This window comes from Mesoplodon densirostris, chromosome 6, assembly GCF_025265405.1.
Source record: "Mesoplodon densirostris isolate mMesDen1 chromosome 6, mMesDen1 primary haplotype, whole genome shotgun sequence".
Lineage (NCBI taxonomy): Eukaryota > Metazoa > Chordata > Mammalia > Artiodactyla > Ziphiidae > Mesoplodon > Mesoplodon densirostris.
Window position 1 is genome coordinate 3929314 of NC_082666.1, and position 16063 is coordinate 3945376.

At 54.3% G+C, this 16063-nt stretch overlaps 2 protein-coding genes across 2 annotated transcripts in view; one reads left to right on the top strand and one right to left on the bottom strand.

Annotated features, from left to right (window-relative positions):
• Nucleotides 1–5406: 5406 nt before the first annotated feature.
• SPACA9 (sperm acrosome associated 9) lies at nucleotides 5407–14156 on the bottom strand. Its single transcript, XM_060101038.1, is given in 6 exon segments — nucleotides 5407–5530; nucleotides 5533–5813; nucleotides 6572–6774; nucleotides 8943–10264; nucleotides 12474–12666; nucleotides 13771–14156. Coding segments are annotated over 4 exon segments (672 nt in total). The 5' UTR covers nucleotides 9090–10264; nucleotides 12474–12666; nucleotides 13771–14156; the 3' UTR covers nucleotides 5407–5489.
• Nucleotides 14157–14592: 436 nt separating this feature from the next.
• The window catches only part of AK8 (adenylate kinase 8), a 130134-nt gene continuing 128663 nt past the window's right edge, over nucleotides 14593–16063 (top strand). Inside the window, exon 1 of the mRNA XM_060102694.1 lies at nucleotides 14593–14733. Coding sequence (XP_059958677.1) covers nucleotides 14650–14733 — 84 coding nt within the window. The 5' untranslated portion in view covers nucleotides 14593–14649. The remainder of the gene's footprint in view (nucleotides 14734–16063) is intronic.

The window sequence follows — 16063 nt, forward strand, 5'->3', positions numbered from 1 at the left end:
GCTTGGGAGAGGTGACACAAGTCAGAACGTGGGTCGTGGCGGAGAATCTGAACTCAGCTGGTGCTCCTGAAATGAATGCTAGAAGCCTAAGAATTGTTGCCTAGTGATCCAGCCGAGGCTGAGGCAGGGGGAGACTGGTAGGAAAGAGCCAGTGAACTTGGCTTTTTTCTTTCTCATCTTTCAGTTAAAAGCGTAGAAGGGTTCATCCATGAAGAGGGAAACGGCAAACTGAAATGGTACGAAACTTTAGTGCGTATGGAAGCTTCCAGCACATGAGGGTTAAAGTCTGTTTTTTAAAGTGTGGCAATAAATATTCTAGCCTCCTAAATAACCAAAGGGAGCTAGAGAAGGAGACTCCATGTCACCATGGCTGTACTGGCAGACCACCTCTTGGGACAGGATTTCTGGGTGTGACTGATGGATCCCAGCTTGAGGTGGGGGGGGTGTGCCCGACTGCTCCAGCCCAGCGCGGGGCCAGCAATTGCCGCTGGATGCCTGATGTGGAGTATTAATGACACCATGGATGTTTAATTCAGCTTTTTCCAAAGGAAGGCTTAAAATCCAATACGTTCTGGTTTCCTATTACAGTTTTATTTAGAAAAGGAAAACATGAACAAATCCAGGAAAAGAAAAGTTACAAGGTAACTATTAAAACTGTTTTCTAAATGCTTATCCCCTCCTCAAGCCCAGGAGATCTGTGCCACAGAACAAAGATACCAGGCACTTAAATCAAAGCCTTTACCCTAACTGCAAAAGCAAGGAGGCCAATGTAAAGAAAGAAAAAAAATTGTTTAATGGACAGATGGTAAAAATACAGGGAAGAAGGAGGCAGCGTGGTAAAGTGGACTGGGGCCCGGGCTGGAGGCCCTTGGCATACTCCTCCAGCCGGGGCATCCGTTTGCTCAGCTTTATAACCATGGCTGACCCAGCAGCTGTACTCAGCTTCCTTTGGGCTCCAGGAGGCCATGGATTTTATTCAGCCAAGGCTGGGGGATGGAGGCCTGGAGTCATGCTGAAGTTACCCAGCCTGAAAATTTAGGCTTTTATATTGCAAAGGACTTGAGTCAATAATAAAGTTTGGTTTGGTTTTGAAAATGACAGACTTGCCAAGAGTCAGCAGGTCGCTCAATTATGCTGCAGTGAGTATTTTTAAGGATGGAAAAGGTGTTAGTGGTAGAGGAGCTCCCGAGAGAGAATTCAGGCCTGGGAACAGGCAGGGCAAAGGCAGTAGAACTGTCACATTCAAGGCAGAGCCTGTATTCACAGACGTTAGGGTTAACCTCCACTGGAGTCGCTTGGAGCAGGCTTGCCTGCTTCAGAGCTGTTTGGCCAGTGTCCATAACCTGTTCCGCTCACCACCTGACACTAACCAGGGTCAGCATAGACCCTGAGAGAAGATTGGAGTCTGCTTCTTGCAAGCCTTGGGAGCGTGAAACCTTGTTTTAAAAGGGAGCACTACAGTGTCATTGCGGGGGGTGGGGGTGGGGGCGGGAGGGGAGATGGTAGCATGGTCTCCATAGAGAAACTGAGTCCCTGAATCGACTGCAGGTAGATAAGTACATGGGTCTCTATCAGACAGAACTTCCATGGATTTTAAAAAAGCTTTTGACAAGGTTCTGTCACAAGTCTATGAAATTTGTTACTGTGGAATTGGAAGAAATATCTGGTCATGAATAAGAAAACTAACTGAAATCCAAAGGTAGGAGATGAAGACCATTTCTTGGGTCGGAGGTTTCCTTGGAGATGAGTGCTGGGACCAACCATATAAGGTGTGGGTAGATGTGACCTCCCTAGGTTTGTCAGCAGGGTTTTTCAGGAGGGAAAACCGCCCAACCTTTGGGAATAAGCTGCTGAAGGTTCTTATTGGGCTCTGTGAGTGGAGAGAGAAATGATAGATAAGCTGCTTTGTGAGCCAGAATATATGTAATGTGTTTAGGTGGAAATAGTCCAAACTCCTCTTAAAAGGTAAACTGTTACAATCCAGGAAAATGTCCTGGAAGCCACTGACAGTTGGAAAGATTAGTCCACCGTGCCACCATGGCCACAGAGGCCGGCTTCCCACTGGGCAAAACCAGGACAGTGGGAAACAAAACTCCAGACCTGGGCCGTCCCCATTTGCAACAGCACATGTAGTTCCCAGTGTTTTTGTTGAAAAAGATAAAAACTCTAGTAGTTTTGTAAAAAGGATAAATAAGATGATCATGATGATGAGGGAGGGTCCGTGGAGACCACAGAGGTTCAGACTCACAGTCAAGAGTAAAAAAAATTGGGTGTTTCTGTGTAGAGAATATAACAAAAGTGCTATGACCAGTCAATGTGAATTTTCACCAAATACTAGAACATACCACTTGAAGCCAGAAAGAAATAACTGAAGAACAAGTGAAAGACAGTACTACATGGAGATGCGGTTTTTCTAACCAAAAGCAGTAAGAGGTGTTAGAAAGTGTGGACGGGTCTCAGGAGGGTTTAGGCAGACTGAAGACTCAGTGCAGAGCTGCTCTCGAGGTGGAGTGCCACCCACCTTGTGCGGATGCTCTGAGAAGCTGCCGTCTCCTCAGAGTGGCTCCGGGAGCAGCCCGAGCCCACCCAGAAGCGTGTGTCTCGCATGGGGAAGAAAGCTGTCTTTCGTGGAATGACCCAAAATCGGCACGTCTCACTCTGGGCATTTTCACTGTTCGAGGTACGTGCGTTAAAATTGACCAGCCACGAGTATGCGAAGATGTTTGCGTATCTGTTTACATCCAGAGTTCTCTGACATGTGCCCTTGCCCTCCCCCAGACCACGACAGAGGAATTGATTGCACTTGATTAAGCTTTTCTTTATAGATGAAAGAACACATTGAGGTTGGGGCCTGGCCCCCGGGCTGCTGCTGTGACCCTTATCCCCACGTGGCTCGTTTCCCCATCCGTGACTCTGATGTGCCCGGGGGAGCGGTGTTTCCGTCTTCTCCACTCCGTCCTGCAGTCTGTATGTGCCGCCCTGAGAGAAGATGGCTGTAGCTACAAGGGGAACCTGCCTGCGATAGTCGAGCACCTGGGCCCACGACGGCTTCTGGCCTTGAAACGAGTTAACGATGGCAGAGGAGCTTTCTCTCCCACTTCCCGTCCCGGTGCCACAAAATTGTCCATCCTCGGGGATAAGTAGACTAGGTGAACCATTGGAGTAGACCTTTTAGAGGAGACCCTTCCCCGCCAGGCCAACCCCTCCTCCCTTTCCCCACCTGATACAGTGTTTGGACAGGAGGGTACGGCGCTGCTCTTGGCAGCAGATACTTTGGCTTATTGAAGAGGCAGCCAGGCATTTTGCACTAGGAAGAATCAGTGATCACTTTTCAGAAGACGTCTATGGACCATAAATATATCGTGGAGGCACAGATTTTGCTAAGACATAATCTAGTTTTGTAACTCAATCATGGATCAACCGTATGTGGCTAACTTGCAGTTTAAAGGGGTCCCATCACTGAAAAACAGGTTTTTTTTGGCTGACTGCTTTTAGCTCAATTTAAGAAAGTCATCTCTTGTCAAAAGGTTTACACCTTCCCGTCTTGATCTTAAAAGCATGTCAAACAATCCACGTCAGATGCCATAAATGCGAACTGCAAGAGGAAATGGTACAATCTTAGTGAATGGGAATTGGAATCAAAAGGGTTTGCTGTCCTTCTTAGAATGTTCTAAAATGTCAAGGCAGTTGCTTGTGTTTAACTGTGAACAAATAAAAATTTATTGTTTTGCACTACTTTGCTGTATTGACATGAAGTGACTCGTGTTGGCCTCTGAGGGGCGTATAGGCAAAGTAGGAACTTGTCCAGAGATGGAAAGCCTCAGGGTCTGGATTGGTTGGTTACCTTGGGTGGCTGGAGGGGGTGCTGACACGTGGAATCTGGCTTTAGTCCCTGTAAGATCCTTTTGTTCTGGCAAAGAGCCACAAATCCTACCTTTATCTGCCTCAAGTTCACGCTCTTCCCACAAAGTGTCATGGTGGTGTGGGGGGAGGTGACTGGAGCCATCTCTATCAGAAAGCTCTCAAAAGCAGGTGGCGGGCCGGGTCTGCACAGCCATCCAGCCTTGCTTTTGGTGTGTGCTTGCCTTCCTAGGGGTTGGCCGGCACATCGGGTTTAATACAGCCCTTTTGGAGGAGCGCAGGCGGCACCGAAGTGGTCAAACGCTTACAGACCCTGAGCCTCGCCGATTGTGTCTTACGAGCGTGCTGAGGAGGGAGTGCAGCTCGCGTCCACCACCTTCCCTACGCCGTCAGGTGTTTGGAGGAAGGAAGGAAACTGCCTTTAAACGATTGCAAGATCCACCCTGGCCTTACTGGGAAAGGACCAGTGGGGAAGGGCTACGTCTGCAGTGTGGTTTTCCACTGCTCGCTTCTGCCCAGCTGCCCTGGAAGTCGGTTGGCTCTGCCCATTTAACAGCGGGAGCAGCTCCTTTGGGACAGGACGTCGAGGTGGCAGTTGTAAGTTTTGTCTGGAAAATTCAGATGTTCTTGTCTGAGTAGGTCTCTGACTATACAAGGAGTTACCGGGCTGGCCTTCTGTGGGCCTTAGGCAGGAACCTCTTCACAGCAGACCCTGTTTGGAGCGGGGTGTGTTCCCCTCCACAGAGGTAGCGCTTTGCTAGTGGTTTTGCTTGTGAGGCTACTGCCCAGCATCTTCTGGGGTCTTAGGGTGAATGTCGTTTTCTTTAAGGGATAAGTCCCAGGAAACCAGGCCAGGCAAAGAGGTGGCAGAACCCTTTTTATTCCTGACTGTCGCCCCCGAGGAAGCGAGAATACAGAAGCTAAGTCGCCCCCTGTGAAGGCGAAAACCAACACTCAGACAACACTTCTGGCAAAAGCTCGGAAGCCGGTGACACGTTTTACAACGTCTGGGCCTCAATTGTGTTGTGAAAACCAGGTAACTGTCCTCGGACGGGAACCACAAAATCAGTTCTTCTGGCTTCTCTCAGTCTCTCTCCCAAGTAAAGGAGAGGCAAGGCGGGTTCGTTCCCCTTTGGGCTTTGGTCCAGAGACCAGATCACACTGAGCAGTTCAGCGTGCTGCCCTCAGCATCCTGGGAGGCGGGAGCAGCCCTGTCTTGCTGAGAGTGGGGTCTCGCCTGTGGCTGCCGCTGCGGCGGGAAGGGAGCTGAGTGGCCTCCTCCAGCTGCACGGCTCAGCTGGGAAGGCTGGACCTGGGCGGGACAGTCGGTGCCCTGGCCCTTTCCCGGCCTCCCCGGGACACCCTCTACAAGCAACACTAAGTGAGGGTCCTCTTCATCCATATGGAGCCTGACGCTCGGAGGCGAGGAAAAGTTAGAAGTTCCAGCACGAGAGGGAAAGAGGTTCTCAGTCATACATGGGGTGGTCCCCTTGGGGGTTAATAAGTGGCAAAGACTGTGGGCACCAGTGAAAATGGATCAACTAGTGGAAACCAAGCTTAGTAGCAAAGTGCCCCACGGGACGGGATGGGACAGGATGGGACTGGGATCAAGCAGGTCACCGGCTGAGTTACAGTTTCCCACCAGCTGGTCTCCAGGGCAGTTCTGAACACTCTGTTTTGCCCCTATAGGTTTGAGGCTGTCCTGTGTCAGTTGCCCACACTTGTCTTTTCTTAGCCGAGGCTGGGTTCCTGTGGCCTGGGGAGCACGAGCGGCTGCCCTGGTGGCTGCCTGGGGCTCACTCACGTGCTGCAGAGCTTTGCGGGGCAGCTTCTCCGAGTGGGCGACCCATTCTTTCATCACGTCTAGGACGATGGGGATGAGGCTGACCACGCCTCCACAGTGGTTCTTGGCCTTGTGGCAGCTGAGGTGGTTCGCCATGTCGGGAGGGCACCTGCAGGGAGGCAAGAGGGGCCAGCTGAGCCCTGCCCCAGGGACTCCCGTGCCGCGGCCCAGACCTCGGGCAGGGGTTTCTAAAGCTGCCCCCGCTGCAGAACCCCAGTGGGAGGTTTTAGAGCTGTGCGCCCACCAGGCCAGGCTCTCGGTGCCAGACATGGTGGTTGAGCGGGTTTAGGGCCCAGGAGCCCCCAGGAGATCCCGGTGTGAAAGGCGTGGGTCATGAGCTGTGGAAGCCTGCTCTGATCACTCCCAAGTACACCGTTTAGCCCCTCTGACTCGTCTCACTGTAGTATCTAAACAGCTTCCTCCAGAATTTGGTACTCTGTGCTGCGGATTCCCCAGGGCTCAGAATTAGGGGACCACGCTGGTGGTGCTGACATCCATGGGACTGGACTCCAGACATCCCACTTCTTCCTGGGCTTCTGGGAACAACTGGTCTGTGACCCCCTTCTCCTGGCCTGGTGCAGGCTCCAGCAAAAGGATTTGTGTCCTACTAAATCTGGGCCTCAGAATCCCTCATTTTCAATAAAATGATTTGTTGGGTCAGAGTCAGTCCACTAAATCAAGGGGCCTAGGACTTCCCAGCCAGGGACGTCTGGACAGTCACCTGTGATTCACCAGCTTAGACGCACCTGCCCTCTCAGCAAAAGCCCACCCTTCCTCCAGGACCCCTCCTCTCCCGTCCCCGACCCCTCCCCCCTCCTCCCACACGCAGGCGCTGAGGACTCGGGAACCGGATCAGAAGGGTCTTACTTGGCTCGCAGGCTGCTTAAGCCTTTGCTTTGGCTAACGAGGGTCTTGCATTTCTCGAGGAGGTGGTTGGTGACGGGGGTGCCTGAGTGCAGTGCCTCAAAGTGCTGGCACAGCTTGCCGACCTCTGTGCAGATGTCCAGGAACACGAGCGGGATGCGCCGGTCTGTGGAGTTGCTGCAGTAGTGCTCCATGTAGCTCTGCACCTGCGCTGGCCCGCGTGGAGTGAGCCGGGAGGATCCGGGATCACCTGCCTTGGCCCTCCCAGAGTCATGAGGCAGAGGCCAGTAACGTGTAAGCATTCGGGTCTATAGACAGCGAACATCTTGAAGTGTCCCGGGCACCATGCAGAAGGCTTTGCAGGCCTGAGCTCACTCAGTCCTCACCTAAATGCCATACACTGGGTACCTTTTTAAGTGCTCATTTTACAGATGAATACCGAGGCCCAGAGAGGTGAAGTGCCCTGCTTATTCACCCCAGCTCGAGGGCTCTCAGCCCCATACCTCTCACCAGTCCCAGGCACCTAAGCCAACACCTGCAGCAAAGAGGGCTCATCCCTGACACTTTATGCCATGGTCCCACCTAGAGGACCCACTTTGAGAACCACTGGTTTGGGCCACCCAGACTGAGGAGCAAACTAGAATCCTTTGTAGTTTTGTTATCCTGTGCTTCCAAGGCTAGAGAAAGGAGGGACAAGTCAGTAAGTAGAGCTGGGAAAACAATGATCTATGTGAGGAAAAAAATGTAGGCTCCACATCACGCCATAGACAAAAATCAACTCTAAGAGAATGGAGAGCTTAAATACTAAAAGCAAAATGAAACCTCCCATGTGAACATGTCTTAGTGGGAGGGAAACCTTTCTTAAGCCATAAAAGGTGCTAAGAATAGTGATAAAATTGATCTAATTTCAACTCCTTTCCTTGGGGAGCAGTGGGGATCCTCCCTGGCTCAGGACTCTCTCCACACCCGGAACCCCCAGTCACTCTGGATCTGGGATTGGGCAAGGGCTGGGGAGGAGTTGGCTGCAGTCCAGGCGGGACTAACTGACCCATCTCACATGGTCCTGCTCTCCACGGTTGGGTGGCAGGGGGCATCGCCTACCTCCTCCAGCACCCAGAAAGTTCTAAGACAACCAGGGTTTTCCTGCTGCCACTGGTTGACGTTTTGTCACTAGGGATGTCTCCCCAAGTGACCTCAAGTAGCTTCTTCCCAAGTACAATAGCTTTGTAGGGGGGTAGAGGTTTTTGATACCCACCTTGTAGGCCCAAACACCCACACACACCTGCCCTGGGGTCCGGGGCGGGGCAGGGTGTAAGGAGGAACCTGCACTGTGGTGTAACTACAACAGAGCAGCGTCACTGGGCTACAGGTGTCAACAGAGCACCTGTCACAGTGTCACAGGTGTGTGTGCAGGTAACCTTTGGATACCTCAGTCTAGGAAGGGCAGGGTGAGGGTTGAGAGTCAACACACATGGGGCCATTATCTACCAAAAGCCTTCTTGAACCTAAGGCAAGGAGGAGTGGGTCGGGGTCACTCAGCCCTGATGTAGATTCTGAGCAGAGGTGGGGGGCATCTCAGGTGCCCCTTCCTGATACTGAAAACCTGTTCCATGCCCCTGGAAGTCTGAACCTTTGGGGGCTGGGCTGAAAAGGATGCAGCCAATTTACTTTTAAATAGTTTGGAGGAAAGAGGGTACATACAAACAAGGGTGCACCCTAAATATTACAAACTGATGTATCTAGGTGAAAGTTATATGGGTGTTCGTTTTCTGTAGGTTTTTAAAATTTCAAGTTAAAAAACTGGGAGAAATTTTTACAAAAATTAAAAAAAATTTTTGAAGGATGCTGCCAGGCAAGGGTTGCACACATCTGCAAATGTGACTAGCAATGTGCGTGGCAGGTCGCAGTTCCTAAACCGCAGTGGAACCCAGTGGCTGGGACCGTGTGCATCTGTTCGCCATACCTCCCTGTCCTGAGCCCAGGCCGACAACACCAGGTGCCGACAGAGTGGGTTCTGCTGATGATCTCATTAAATCCGCACAACAGCCCTAGGAGGTGTGTGCTGCTCTTTGTACATTTCCCAGATGAAATGTGTAAAGAGAGGTGGATCACTGGCCCGAAGTCACAGAGGTGGCATGTGGTAGAGCCGGGACTCAAACCCTGGCCGGCTGAGTCTTGAGCCCACACTTTTCAACCGCTTTGCCGTTCACTCACATATTTGGTGAGGGAATGAGTGAACGGCTCATCCACCAGTTAGGATCTGAGTCCTGATTCTGGCACACATGCACTGGCCCTCTCTGGGCCTTGGGTTTTTATTCAGCGTTCAAGTGAGGGGACGAGGCCTGGCCCCGCCCGCGAGCCCAGGAGCCTCCACCTGCCCAATGCTGGAGATGGGCCGGATCTTGTCGTGGGCATTCTCCCTGCAGTGCTCCGGGGCAGCGATGAAGGTGAACTGCTGCTGCTGGAAGAGCTGGTACTTCTGCTCCACACTTCGAAGGGATTCTTTCACCTCATTCATCATCCTGTCTGCTCATTCACAGGCAAGGAGGCGTCTGTGCAAGGAAGGGGAGAGTCTTGAGCTCCCAGGGCCAGACCCGCGGATCCAGCTCGGGGGTTGCGAGATGCCCACGGCCCCTCTCAGCGGCGCACGGGGCTGAGCAGCTCCCCACAACGCTGGGGAGCAGGGACTGTTTTCATCCCCATTTTGCAGAGAAGGAAATGAGGCCCTAGGAGGCTGTGCACTTGCTCGAGAACCCGGCAGGCTGTCCGCGACGGAGCCAAGCCCGACCCAAGCCCATTTACCCTCCAGAGGCACGTTCTTTGCCGTGAAACAAGACTTCCTTCCCTCAGCTGTAGACATGAGTTTCTCCGGGCCTCAGTTTCTCCAGATTGTGGGTGTCTCTCTCTCTCTCACACACACACACACACGGCCTCCAGCACCTCCCTGTGGTGTCAGCAAAGGCCGGGATGGAGAAATGTGTCACAGCATGTAAAATCTGTGATTTTATCAGTTGGGACCAAATTGTTGTAAAACATCTGCCACTCTGCAGCTGGTGGGAAAGTCTAAGGATCCTTTCCAGGCTAAGCAGGGGAAGGGTCGGCACTGAGACCCTTCTAGTCGAGTCTGAGGAGATGCCGTTTCCCAACTCTGTGCTTGGGGCAGGAGCCCTGAGGTGAGGTCTGCCCATCCCCAGGGTGGGGTTGGCCGCTGGTGCCCCTCCCTGCCTCCTGTGGAGTTTGCAGGGATGACCCTGGTTGGAGACATTGACGCTGCGGGGAGTACTGTCTTTTGGTGCCTCACAAAGTGTCCCAGTGTCATCCAGGAGGTCCACGACGTGTCCAGAATCTCCTCTGAGCAGAGCAAGGCAGCGGGTTCTGCCCTCCATGTCGTCACAGTTTTGCTGAGCACGCGCAGCATCCTTGAAGGTGCCACGGCCGGCTGTCCCTGCACCACGAGACCCTAGCACACATGGAGCCCAGGCTTGGACGTGCCCCCTGTCGGTCAGAGGAGGCTGCGCTGAGGTAGGGCCCCAGTGGGATGCTGCAAGTGGAAGGGGCCAGAACACTGGGGTGGGGGGTGTGTGTGTGTGGAGGACACATCCAGGCTTCCTGCCAGGTCCCAGGTGGAGAGGAGGCTTGCTTTCTGCTGGGTCTCCCTCAGCATCCTCACACAGCAGGACCGGAATGAGGGAGTCTCTGTGGTAGGAGGAGACGGCATCAGGGGGATGAAAGGAGAACAGACCACCAGGTGGCCTCCACGACACGATGGGAGGGGTGAATCAGAGAACTTCGGAGGGCTGGGGAGCTGGAGCTGGGAGCCGCAGTCCTGGGCTGGGAGCTAAACGCAGCCCTGCTGCCATAAAGGAGCCGCGCCAGGGAATTCCCTGGCGGTCTGAGCTTTCACCACTGAGGGCGCGTGTTCAATCCCTGGTCGGGGAGCTAAGGTCCCGCATGCTGTGAGGCACGGCCGAGAAAAAAAAAAGGAGCCATGCCAGGAGGGGGCCCGACAATCATGCCCCACCAGCCCAGGTGGGTCTATTGCAAACTGAATGGAGCAGCTTCAGCGGCAGCGTCCTGAGGCCACCCCTGGGAGCCGTAGCCTGTGTTTGCCAACAGAGCAGCGCAGCTGCACTGGGGACAGGCCTGGTACAGGGCCACGTGGGGCAGTGGCCTCCTTCTACTCAACCTCCTGCCCATTTAGCACAAGCTGGGAGGGGAGCCGGGCTGTGGGGACGCCGTGGGACCTGCTGTTTGTTGAACACATGCCACAGCCAGCCAAGGCCCCCTGGCCCCATCCTGGAGGCAGAAATGAGTCAGCCCGGGGTGCAGCGGTTTTCTGTCACCTCGCATGGAGGCAGGCTTACCAGGACCTGGCCTAGGGCGAGGAGAGCGAGGCCCACACCTCGCTGCAAAAGGTAAGGGGGTGCCAGAAACGCAGCCATCAAGATAGGTAAAAGCAGGCGTGATGTGCACCCTGAAAGAAGCCAGGGCTGCTGAGGGCTCGACCTCCTGGGGGAGGGAAGGTTTGAAAAGAAGGCTGGGGGCTTCCCTGGTGGCGCAGTGGTTAAGAATCCGCCTGCCAAGGCAGAGGACACGGGTTCGAGCCCTGGTCCGGGAAGATCCCACATGCCGCAGAGCAACTAAGCCCGTGCACCACAACTACTGAGCCTAAGCTCTAGGACCCGTGAGCCACAATGACTGCGCCCACACGCTGCAACTACTGAGCCCGCGCGCCTAGAGCCCGTGCTCCACAAGAGAAGCCACTGCGATGAGAAGCCCGCGCACCGCAACGAACAGTAGCCCCCGCTCGCCGCAACTAGAGAAAGCCCATGTGCAGCAACGAAGACCCAACGCAGACAAAAATAAATAAATACATAAATAAATTTATAGAAAAGAAAAGAAGGCTGGCTTTGGAGAGGAGGAGGGCAGGTGAGCAGAGGGGTGGGACCCTGGGCAGAGGGTGGGAAGAGGGAATGTCGTGAGCAGGCGCAGGGGCGGTGGGCAGGGCGAGGCTGAGGGCCCACTGTCAGGCAGAGCTGTGAGAGCGAACCCGGAAGCTTCCAGCCAAGGAGGTGCAGAGCCCTCCAGGCGTTCACTCATTCGTTCATTCATTTATACTGCAGTGCCTACCAACTGCCGGACACCTGCAGGGTGCTGGGCCGGATACACAGCATTGAACAAAATAGACAAGACTCCCTACCCTGGAGGGACGTTAGGAATGGGAGGCGGACAATGAGGTGAAGTGAAGTGAACGGTAGTTTAGAGAAGGAGAAAAGCAAGCAGGGAAGCCAGATGGGAATGGCCAGAAGGGCTACACAGTCTGCAAGAGGGGCATTTGCAGGAGGTGGGTGGGTGCAGGGCAGGGTGAACTGGAGCCAAGATGCAGCCTTCAACGAGATCCCAGATGGCTTGGGCCAGTCCTCCTAATAACAGCCAGTTCGATGAGGCTCTAGGTAAACCCTGGACAGGCATCACCTCAGGTCCTTGCTACAGCCCTTTCAGCGGGGTACCACGATCACCCCCACATGACAGATGACAAAGCCGAGGTCAGGCAGCTAGGATGGGAGCAAACCGGCTTCCCCACTCAGTTTTGCCCGACTTTATTTAGCCTGGGATCTTAACTTGGGTACCTCCCTTCCTTCCCCCGCCCCCCAGCCCCCAGTGATGGTCCATTAAGAGAAACACGCCAGATACCAGATTGACTGTGGCTGGGGTGGGGGTGGAGAGTGGACACCAAGGGCCTGCACTACCTAGACCCTTGGGCCTCGCTTCCGCTCGAGTGAGACTGTTCCCTGTTCCCCATCCCAGAGCAACGAGGACTAGCATTCAGGGGGCTGCCCTGTGTGCCCAGCTCCCTGCCACCCTCCTGGAACTGCCAAGTTCTCTAGGGATACAGCAGCCCTACCTTGACTGGTGGCCCCAAGAGCCCCTGAGAGCAAAACCGACTTGGTTCTTGATCCTATCGACTTGTGACATGCACACCAGGAGTATCGTGAGAGGAGCTGTAATAAGCTATCCAAAGTGATCGTCCCTTGAACAAGAGTCACTGCAGTCAGATTAGTCTGGATGAAAGGCACAGGGTGCAGGCACTTCTTGATCTGGGGGAGGAGGAAGGAAAAAAATGATTACCCGATCGGTTTTAGGCTTTAATTGATTTGTATTTTTTCAGGCTGCTAAAGAAGATTAAATCGTGGTATGAAAAGCGCCTAGGGCTTAAAATAAATGAGGAGGAAGGCAAGTCACTTCAGAAATGTCCAGGAAGCAAACTGAACCTCTCCAGTGCAAATTGCAGGCTTGGTGGTTTGTGTTCTTTGTTCAGAGTGAGGCAGCTTCCTTTTCTTCCCCAGCTGTCTTTGCAGTTGAATTTGACAAGCCTACCAAAGTGTGTACGTGCTCTGAGAAGGCAGTTCTGAGGGGGAGCGAGCCTCTTCCCCTTGGAGGGCATGTCTCCGGGCTGGTAGCTGCTGGAAAAGGCTTTGGCTAGGAGTCAGGACGGCTAGTTCCAGCCTGGCTCTACCTTTAACAAGTGACCTTGGCCTAGAATTTCCCCCTTTCCAGGCCTCAGTTTATCCATCTGTAAAATGAGGGAGTTTGGATTAGAGGCTTTTCAAGGGCTCCTCTGATTCTAATGCTCCATGATTAACAGCTGATGGGGAAAGAGGTCCAGAAAATGGAAATGGCTCAGCTAACCAATTTTTACCGTTCTGAGCCTCCAATTTCTCACCCGTAAAATGGGAATGAAGGTACCTATTTCTCAGGGTTGGTGCAAAGCTTAAATGAGATATATTACTAATAGTAACCCCTATGCATTGTGCACTTACTACACACCAGTTACTGTCTAATACTTCTGACATATTAGTTCATGGAAACCTTCCATAATCCCCACTTAATAGGGGAGGAAAGTGAGGCACAGAGCAGGCTTGCACAGCTAGTAAGGGCGGAGCCAGGATTTGAACTCTGGGCAATCTGTATTGACTATGCCATACTCCTTCTCCATAATGTTCACATTATGGTAGCTCCTCCTAAGAACAGCAACGGACAAGAGCTAGAGCTCCCAATTCAGTGCCGCGTCAGATACCAGGCTGCCCACCGGGGATTAACACGATTCGCAGACCTCCTTCCCCCCTCCGCGTCCCACCCCAACTCTCTCTCTCAGGGCAGCGGCAGCAGCGGCGGCCCCCTCCATTCTCCACCCCCCTCACCCTCCGGTTTCCAAATCCAGGGCTTGGGTGGGCCCTCCCCGGGCCTGCTTTAATCTTGCTTGTCCTAGAGCGGCCTTCACTCACAGAGCGCCCTGAAGCTGGAGTGTCTCCGTGCGTGTCTGGGACCCCGAAGGGGCGGGGAGGCCCTTCCCAGGGCTTGGGAGGAGGGGTGGGTTCGGGTGGGGAGATCGGAGGTGAGAAGGGGCGGGGCCGCGGGCCAGACTGTTACCGCCGGTGCCATAGCAATCGGGTCACGGGGCAGCAGCCCCGCCCCGCCCCGGGAGCAAGTGGCGGGGTCTCGGGGGCTCAGAAGGTGCAAGCTGGGCTGAGGGTTTCCGACCGGACCCTCGACCCTCCCGCCCCTTCTTTTTCAAGCACCCTGCCCCACATCTACTCAGTGTCTTCATTTTAAAGATGGGGAAACTGAGGCCCTGAGAGCAGAGCCGGGGTGGCTCAAGGCGCTCCTAACGCCTGGGCCAGGGCGCGTTGACGGAACCAGAAGCAGGATCCGCCCTCTCGGGGGCCGACGTGCCCTCGGGATGTAGTGGGGTCTCTCAGCACAGGGGGGCCCTATCAGGGGACACCTCTGACCCCAGAAGGCCACAGCTGGAGGAGACTTGAGGTGCCCCGCTGGGGGCGCGCAGAGGGGCGCGGACGAGGCCAGGGCACGGAAGCACTTGCCCCAGGCGGCTGAGCGCGCCGGAGGAGGAGCGGCTGCCAACGTCAGGAGCCAGCCTCTCCGGTGGGCGGGGGCGACGCGTGCTGATGACGCAACGGCGCGGCACCCCTGGTGACGGCGGTCACAAGGGAGCGGCGCGCGCTGATGACGCAGGCCCTAGCGACGGCGGTCACCAGGGAGCGGACGCGTTGCACGGCGATATGGACGCGACCACCGCCCCGCACCGCATACCCCCGGAAATGCCCCAGTATGGGGAGGCGAACCACGTCTTCGAGTTGATGCAGGTGACCCGGGCAGCCCTGCCCTGTCGCGACACCAGGCGGTGGCCGGGGAACCTCTTGCTGCGGTCCGGCCGCGCGCCGGCGACGCCGCATCAGGGAGGGGTCACGTTTGTTACCCAAGAGGACGCCCAAATTGGGTTGTTCGACTCCTGTGCCATCGTATCCCAAGGGAGTGCTCGACCAAAAGATGCTTCCTGACCCTCCCTGGAGGGAGGAAAGGGGGCAGGCCATGCTGGCCATGATTTGGTCCTGGCCCCGCCCCAGTCAAGTCCATGATCTGGAAGAGGTCCCTTCCTTTTCTCAGTTACCCCATCTGTGAGACGCCAGGTTGCAAGAGGTGGTTTCCAAGGGGCTCATCTGGTGCTGACAATTTCCAGGGCGTCTGCAGTGTTGGTTTCTGAGCTGGGGAGTGTCTGCGTTGAAGGTGGCCCTCTCCGTCCTCTGAGAGGGCCACCTCCTGGGACAGCAGCCCTGTGGTTTGGACAGCAGCATTTCGTCTCTGGCCCTTCCTCCTCAGGGCCAAGAGTTCAGGGCACCTCCCAAGCCCTCATCCTGAGTTCCTGACCTGACCGACCTACTCCCTGTGTGACCTTAGGCAAAGCCGTGCCCCTGCATGTGCTCCAGGTTTCCCTTCTGCATCTCGTGGAAGTAAAGGCTTTCAGAAGCCGGACTGGAGGAACTGTCAGTCACTCCGAGGTTCTGAGGGCCAAAGGGAAGCTGGATCATTTGTCTGCTCCTCCGGGTATACCTCATCCCCAGAGGCACCTCCTTAGTGATGCCAGTGGCCATCTGAGCCTCTGAACAGCTCTGAGAGAAGAACTCAGACTAAGAAACCTGAGTCTCCATCCCTCCAGCAAACAGAGGCTTTCCTTTGGAAAGTGTTAACTGATAGAGGGCACACGAGAGATTTCTAAAACTGAGTGGCCAATCTAAGTAAAGAAGATGGCTAGCTGAGTCCTAAGTCACCGGGTGGTGGGCAGGATGGGGCAACTCCTGGGAGCACTGTGCTCCGCTCTAGAGAATCTGGTGTATCTCATAGCAGTTGTTAGAAGGAGCAGCCTGAGGAAGCTTTTGGTCCAGTATTTCCAGTCCTTAGTCATTTGTGTGCTCCCTCCATGGTTTTTACCATTTCCATTTTCTGGCCTTTTTTTTTTTTTTTTTTTTTTGCTGTGCAGCGAGGCTATGGGATCTTAGTTCCCTGACCAGGGATTGAACCTGGGCCCCAGCAGTGAAAGCACTGAGTCCTAACCACTGGACTGCCAGGGAATTGCCAACGTTTTTATCTTAAAATAATTTTAGACCCACAGGAAGTTACAAAAATAGTACAGAGTTC